Here is an 8,432-nt window from a genome sequence, read left to right as displayed (position 1 = left end):
GTCATTTACTACATTAGGCCTGGTTTCTGGGCCAGGAGAGGAAGAGAGGAGCGAAATCTAAGATGCAGGAACTAAATTGGTAGCAAATGTAGAGCCTCCAACCTGCCTGTTGGCCTCAATGCGTTTTTCAAGAGCCCTGCCCACTGTGCTCCAAGACGTGAGGACGGCTTGCCTCTGAAATAATATTTCAACAGTGGCTACAGACGTTAAACCGGCGCCATCTCTCAGCTTGGGTTGTTCCCATCAAAGTGCTGCATAAGGGATTTTCCTTTTAAATCTGGGAAGATATTATGCTTTGCTTTGTAGTGGTGGTGATCCTAAGGTGAGAAGAGACTCATGATCAAAAGGCTGCAGGTCTGAATTCCCATGATGGCAAATCAGAAAGAAATATGCTAACTTCCTTTCACAGCTCTGCCAAGGAGGTGCCTTACTCGGAGGCTGAAGTGCCATTCTGCTACAGCTAAAATCGAAAGATGACTTTGACCATCTGATTTTCATTTAAATGGCTCAATGGAGTCCCATTTGCTCTCCACTTTTGTGCAGCCCAACAGGCTCAATAAAACCTAATGAGCTAATACAAACAGGAAAACCAAGTTGTTGTCTTATGCAGATGAGCATATGGTATGCTCAGTGTGGCTGCACATGGCAGCACTCCTTCAATTTCAATTGCTCCTCTTTATCAAGTTGTCCTCTTGCCATCTGCACAGTTATGGAGTTGCAACTCGAAGTTTCTTTTGTCAACACTTTACAAAACTCATTCAGATGTCATATGCAAATATCTTAAAGCTTGATTACATTGAGATTGGTTATAGTTTTTGCTGTTATGGTTACATTCTATTTAAGAACATGGATATTTTACCTTTGAGGAAACATTAATATTTTTACTTCCATTTTAAATATTTTATGCATATTACTCATGAAATGAACTCAACATATTGAAAGAGTGGCTTTATGTGCTGTTCTTCATATCCCCCAACAGAAAATCTCCTACAAGCACCTTTACCTAACTGTTAAAAATATAGAGGTTTCTATAGATGGTGCATTTTTCAGCTTTTGTGAAAGCAAATATTAGTGTTGCTACACCTTCAGCAGGTAAACTTATCTCTTTTCAAGACTTTCTGAGAGAGACATATAGCATCACATCCAGTTTGTTGCTTCCTCAGGAATCAAACGTCACAAATTGTCGATTCCTAGCAACTTTACTTCCAACTCATCTGTTCTCACCCAGTTTTCAGCAGTGTTTGAGGATCGCTCCCAAGACCTGAAAAAAATAAAGAAGCTGGATGTGCCTCGTCAAAATGCCAGGTTCTGATCAGCAGCCATGCATGTAACTATCAGGATGTTGCAGATGTTTAAGAAGATGTCTCCTTCCCCGAGGCAAAGGGAAATTAATGGTCTATTTATGAACACCTGTCACACAGCCTTGATTGAGCAAAGCACAAGGACTTCCAAAACCAATGAAAAACAATGTTAGACTCTGTAGTGGTTTCTACCTAACCTTATAGTTAATGACTGTTGAGATGAAGTCCAGCAAACATGGGCTTCAGAGAAAACCCAAAACAATTTGTGGACAACCATGTCTGATTGGGAAAGGAACATCCATCCCTTTTGGATGGTACACCGCCATAGACCTATTGAAAGTCAAGTGGTGCGTGATTTTAACCATAAGGTGAGCCAGCAAGTGAGTTGACACAGTATTGGTCTTAATACATACAAACTCCTGATGTACACGGGCGGATGTGGCTCAGAGGTGAGAGTGGGTCGTCCAATAACCTGAAGGTTGGAGGTTTGATTCCCACTCTCACTGCTCAAAAGATTGGTGAACTGACAGTTGGAACTGGATGAGGTGCCCTTGAGCAAGGCACCATACCCCAATGCTCCCCAGGCTCTGTGAATGGCTGCCCACCGCTCCAGTGTATGACATCTGTCTCTGTGAGTGTGTGACTATGTGCATATGTGTCAACAGGTGCCAACCTGGATGGGTTAAAAGCGGAGGACAAATTTTGTATGTATGCATGACAATAAATCTGATCTTAATCTTAATCTTTAGATTAGTACTCAGTTGCCATGGGCTATTCTTATTAGTTCCAACTGACTTGTAAAGTGCAACAAAAATCAATTCACTATTGTATGTATTATATGTGCACCTACTCCGGTTTGTGTCCAGAGAGACCTCACACTGAAGAAGCTGAAGCTATCTGCATCCATGGCTTGTCTTTGTAAATGAGATGTTATATTTGCTTAGTAGAAGTTAAGCTGTGGCAGTTGATGGAACAGATTGCAGGTTTTACTTTGTCCATAGCCAATGAATAGCTAACCCTAGCTAAAAAAAAAATAAATACCACGCTGTTGTCAAGAAGTGACACTGCATCATTCATTCCTCTTGTTTAGCAACAATGAGAATTTTCCATTCCACTTGAATATTGGTTAATATTAGCCACATCGCTATGTCTGCCTTTATTACTACATTCAATGTACTCACAATCACTTTAGACCCTCAATGCCTTGAGTTTTTTCACTTTGACTAAAGTCACATTCCCTGACTTTACTTTTGACAAGAATATGGAAGCAGCCATTTAAATAAAAATAGCTTATTGTCATGCTATGACAATAACACAGGACCCAGGCAATTTGTCAAAACAGTCAGGTTCCCAATACCTTAAGAGAGTGAAAACAACCAGTGGAAACCAAGTTGATAAAACACACCATATCTTCCATATCATATCATCCCAACAGCACAATTTGCTGTCACAGTCTAGATAGTTTGGACTGACTCAGGTGACTCTGAACTATCCTGAAGTCTCAACAGTATAAGCCCATGTTTATGGAGGACATCACATGAAGCGCTGAACACCTCTGATCTCTTTCACTTCTCCTGCATTTACACCAGTTCTGCATGTTGATAACATCAAGTCCTCCTTATCCATGCATTCTTTCTGCAGGTATCTCTGCCGCCAGATTTACGAGTGTTCGATCTAGTGGTCCATGACCTGTTCTAAGTAAACCGTCTGTTGTGTCGCAGTATCCATCTCCTCTCTTCACTCTCCACACTGAGACAGACTCTGCCACAAGTTTCTACCTGTTAAAACTGAGTTTTGCTACCCCATTGTTGACATGCTCGAGTGCTCTCTTTAACATAGAAATGGCCTTGCATTTAATTTACAAAGTTTCTTGACTTTACCTATATTGTATTTGGGCACTATACAAATAAAACTGATCTGAAGGGAAATGTTTTCTTTTTCTGTGGGCCAGAAGCTGCAGGGGCTGCAGTGGAGGAGGTTATCCACTCTCTGGCTCACATTGAAGGTTTGTACTCTCAGTCTTCTCTCTCCTGTAGTTTTTGACAGGAAAATGTGTGTGTGTCATAATTAGATTAATACGATTATTTGAATGAATAGATTGCACCTACCTGTTAGGATATGTTACAAAACAAACTCTGTGTTCATTACATTCTATCCAAGACTGATGTTGAACACAGACACCTTTTGCATCAAGGAGCAGAGCCAAGGACTGTAGCTTCCCAGCAGCTTGAGTCGAGTCACAATTATTTGGTAAATCATACATGAACGGAAGTTTAACTCTCCTGTATGTCTGTCTGTTTGCCTCTCTCCATTGCACATTAATAAGGAAATATGATGGCAGTAATCTGTGGGGGACTCAGTTCACTGTCTGAATATTCACACCATGACCACTAGGTGGACTAAAACTTTATAAAACATGTCTGGCGAGGTTATGTATCTTTTGAGGATATCATGGGACTCTTTAAGATGTGTCTCTGACTTCCATAAACTTAATTTGTAGTAGTAATTTCAACCATTTGATGTCCAATCCATTCCTAAATTTGAATAATTTCACATTCTCCAGTTTTAGATGTGAGATCAAATATTACATGGACGGATACTTCTGCTTAAATCTACTATTTAAATAGTTTTTGAAGGTTCTTTGTGTGTTCCTTTTTTAAATAACATATGTCATCTAATAGGAGTGAATATATTGCATTTGACCTCTGTGAACACAACTTGAAACAGTTAATATTTTTTAGATCATCTCTGTCTTGTGACAGTTGACTTTCCATTTTAAGTGTGTTTCTGCCCTCTATCTGAGACAGAACTGTACTGCGTCTGTTCTTATTCTATTTTCTGTGTTCAGGGTGTCTCTGCTATGGGTATCATAGTAGCTTTCTGTGACATCTCGCATTTCTGTTAACATTAATTAGAAACTCATTAAAGAGTTGAAGAGAAAAAAAACGAGTGAAACGTGTATTTTATTGTAACAGAGGTATCAAAATAAGCAACAGCAGACAACAAAACAGTTTAAAAAAGGTTCAGTTAATGAAAGCGACATTTCATCAATGCTATGAAAGTCCAGCTGCTAATGAGTACGGGTGTTTTATTAGAAAATTATTCTGTTGATAGTCGATACTAGCTTACCATCTATGGACCATTGAGAAATGTCCGCTGTACTTATGACTAATCCCAGCAAAATAACAGTATGAATGTTAATTCATATTTTCACTATATCGGCCAAAAGCTGAAGCAGACTCACAACATTTGATTAATCTTTAAATTGTTTTAATTATTCACTTTTGTAAAAAAGAAAAAAAAAGAAAAGAATTACTTTGATGCATAAACCTGAAAACCTCATACAGATGCTTTATTACATGCGTGACAGAGAGGGATTTTGACCCTACAACTAAACATGTTATCCCCGAGGATTCCCCTGAATGTAGCAAACGCTTCCCACTGTGAGTTTTAGCGAAGGAATGCAAACCTTCACCGTAGGATGTTCCCTGCTTTGATATTTGATAAATCAATCAAAACCTTGTGGCGTCACGACGTTTCCACTCGGCTGCCGTTATAAAACCCTGTTTTCTGCGGTCTGCAGTATCATCTACAATTTTTATTCATCCGCATCTACAAGTCAACAAAAAAAACACACTTTGGACAAAACGACTGCTGGACATCCAGAAGCTACACCTTGTAGGAGTTCAGTCGCTTTCTGAGGATTCACTGGAACTAGAAGAAGAGGAGGAGGAAGATGAGGAGGAGGATTCGTGTTTCCTTTTCTTCTGTCTCTTTTTGTGATGCTTCCCCTGCTCCTTTTTGTTCTTTTTGCTTTTCTTCTTGTGGCTTTGTTTCTTTTTCTTCTTCTTCGCCTCCTCTTCGTCTGACGACGAGTGTGATCTGTCGCGCCTCTTTTTCTTTTTTGAAGTCTCGTCACCCGATGATGAGTTAGATCTAGGTGGAGAAGAGGAGCCAATTGAAATCCGGCCAAATGGATGTAATTTCCAATAAAAGTAAAAGAACACAGAAGAAACTCTGTAAACAGAGTGTGCAAACTTAATAGTCTGACTTTAAAAAGCTTTAACTATTATATCATACACTATTCAAAGTATTATCAAGTATCAGTGGAAGAATCAGTGCCTTGAAGTATTTATCTGCCTTGACCATGTAGGATGATATCGATCATATTCAATCAACAGTAGCTTTTACTCTTGTAAAAAAAATACTACATGAGAGTAAAGAGCAATGCTTTTAGGTTCACCGTGACATCAGAAACATATTAGCCCAAGTCAAAGATTACCTTTTTCTTGATTTTCTGTCTTTGCTCTTCTTTAGTTTATGCTTCTTCTTTCTATCATCATCATCGTGGGAACCTACCACACACAACATTTGGGGGTGGAAAAAAAGCACAGCACTCGTAAGACCAGAAGATCGACTGAGATTAACAACAGAACCATTTACGACAAACACTTCAAATCGGGCTAAATAGTTTTTCTTGACGTAAAGTTACGCCGAGGTTTGGATTTTTTTTCATATTTTTTCAACTGATTGTATTTTGACAAATGTACAGTAAATGGAATCCAACCTTTCCTATACTGGCCACTTCGACCCAGCTTCTCATTGTGCTGTGGAGCAGGTATGTCGTCTTCGCTCTCCTCAGTGCTGGTGCTGCTTACATCCAGAACAATGTCTTTCTGGGGATCAACTCTGACAAAATTTCGGCACTCAAACGTTAAATGGCCCGCTGAGAAACAGATAAATTTAATTTAATTTAATTATTTTCTTTATATACACACACACACATACATGTTCCATTGGCAATCCCCCTCCTCAACGTGGTAAGGTCGTTTCTTCTTGGCTGTCCAGGCACCCCACTCCCTCCTCCAGTGAAAGTTTGAGGATTTTGGAGTTGGAAGCCCTCATTGTTCCAGTTAAAGTTTTAAAAATGATCCAACTCAAATGGTGGGGCATACTTAACCGTTGCAGTCCCTCACAGACATTAGTGAGACAAATTTTACGGACTTTTGCCTGCTTTCTAATGTGTTGTGTCTCTGTGAAAAGGGAGGGGGGGGGGGGGATCAACTATTCCCTGATCATGACAACTCAATGCAGCCCATATTAATATTTACCACAATTAACAGATATGAAGAGGGGACTGATAGCAAAACACACACAACAAACTCGTTTTCAAAGCGATTGAAGCTTTACTTACGATATCCACATTTTTTACACCCAGCTCTGATATTGTCCTTATTGGGACCTGTAAGACATGAATATGAATTTTGAAAATAAATGATCAAATCATGATCATGATCAAAAAGTGATTACTAGTGTGGCAAAGCTCTTATTCATAAGAATGATAGCAAAGACTAATCGGAGTGGATGTTAAATTTCCTCGCTATTAAACACAGAAACGGTACACAGAACATCCACACCGTCTGCTCTTTAAATACTGTGTATACCACAGCAACATGATGTACACATGTGAGGAGATATGTGCAGTGGCTGGTGAGATGTTTATCGTTAGAGGTCCTTAAAGTTAACGTTGAGTTATCGGTAAGGTTAGCACCTTAGCACTTAGCTTGACTAAAATATCCGGAAAATCGTCACATTTTGAGTGTAAATTACTAAATCAATAAACCAGAAAATAATAACATTAAACAAATACCTGGCACAGCCATTATACTTGACGCGAAAAAGCCAAATAAAGCACTAAACTTATATTTGTTTTAGCGCGAAGCAATTTATGTGAGTCCACAAGCAAAATAACGTCGACCAGAAACTTGTGTTCTCGAAACTACGGTTCCCTGTCGCATTTCTTCTTTTTCCCATTCAAAGGCGGTTTGAAAACTATATTTGCGGCGCATTGTCGCCCCCTGCTGTATGGGTGCTTGGCGCGTCAGACTGCACAAAGCCTGGGTCACGAATAAATTCCTCTAACAACACTGACAAAAATTAGAAAAGCATTTTAATCCACATTCAAAGAACTTGGAGATGTTATAAGTTGTCAAGCCTGGAAATTAACTTGTGGGCTTCTGTTATAAATCATTCAGCTGAGTCTGTGTTTTGTCCATTATGAGGTTTTCAAAGTGCCACATGGTTAACACGTGGTTGTGTGCCAAAACCATCACACCTCCTTACCATCACATAGAGAGTTTGTATTTCAATTGAGTATATCATTTTACTGTATTAATACTCTGTTATAACAAGAATTACATTTTTTCAGTAATATTTGCTCTATTCCTGATAGCTTTCCCAGTAAAACCAATTGTGGCTTTTGTCAGGGGTTAATTGAAGGCTGCCAGAGTCAGACTGGCAGCTGGAAAATGTTGACAGATGAGGGGCTCCCAGACATGCTCTCATCATCATGCCTGTGGCAGTGACAAAAACACACGCACAAAAAACACACTCTAAATTCTGAGCTTCTGTTACTCCTCCAATTATTTTTATCTATTGCAAAAAACTTTAATTGTTAGTGCTGTTGAATAAGACGATTCCTTATAAAATGCTGCCACACAGGTCTTGATAATAGCTCATCCCGGAGAACTTTGATCTGTTAAACCCCTCCTTATCTTGTGCTCTTGCAAGCACCTCATAAGCTTAAATAACACATAATGTTACACTTTTACATTTCAAACCTCTGGTAATAGTTGCATAGTTTTGCATTAAAAAGTTGTTTGCAAATTCCTTATTGATCGCTCCTTAAAGCCTTTTATGTTCAAAGATTTTGTTCTTTAGATATAAGGGATAAGGGTATTTTTTCTTGTTTTTTTAGTTGCATTAGAAACTGAATTTGATCTTTTTGTCACAGTATTTTGTCTCTTCAGCAAGCTTAGCTTTTAAAACAAGTCTTTCTCAATATTGTTAAAACAAAGTTGAGCCACTCTAGACTCTAGACTTACTGTTAAAAAGCTCAACAAACAAAGCTATGACACAGATCAAAGGTGCATGCTTTATCCCAGCTGCTTTACTGCCTCCACAGAGATAGAAGCAAAGATTATAGGTGAGAAATATGCAGGTGTTTGCACAGACTTGTTTTTCCCTTTTTTTGTGGAGAAAGTTACCAGTTGATTCACTTTCAGTCAGTGGAAAGTTCAAAGAGCACTTTGCAAGAGGCAGAGACATATAGTGTGGTTGAGATTAGTGGGT

General features: G+C 39.0%; 1 protein-coding gene across 1 annotated transcript; it reads right to left on the bottom strand.

The window, feature by feature from the left end:
* Window positions 1–4,636: 4,636 nt before the first annotated feature.
* Window positions 4,637–7,085, bottom strand: srek1ip1 (SREK1-interacting protein 1). Its single transcript, XM_072389338.1, has 5 exons — window positions 6,952–7,085; window positions 6,496–6,543; window positions 5,869–6,027; window positions 5,584–5,656; window positions 4,637–5,237 (listed from the first exon to the last, which is right to left on the bottom strand). Exons 1-5 carry the CDS (start codon window positions 6,962–6,964, stop codon window positions 4,988–4,990), a joined length of 543 nt encoding a protein of 180 aa, XP_072245439.1. The 5' UTR covers window positions 6,965–7,085; the 3' UTR covers window positions 4,637–4,987.
* Between the last annotated feature and the right edge of the window lie 1,347 nt (window positions 7,086–8,432).

Source organism: Leuresthes tenuis, unplaced genomic scaffold, assembly GCF_036924035.1.
Source record: "Leuresthes tenuis unplaced genomic scaffold, fLeuTen1.0.hap1 SCAF_7, whole genome shotgun sequence".
Taxonomy (NCBI): Eukaryota; Metazoa; Chordata; class Actinopteri; order Atheriniformes; family Atherinopsidae; genus Leuresthes; species Leuresthes tenuis.
The sequence above is the reverse complement of the archived record's forward strand: the minus strand, read 5'-3'. Positions and strand labels throughout refer to the sequence as shown.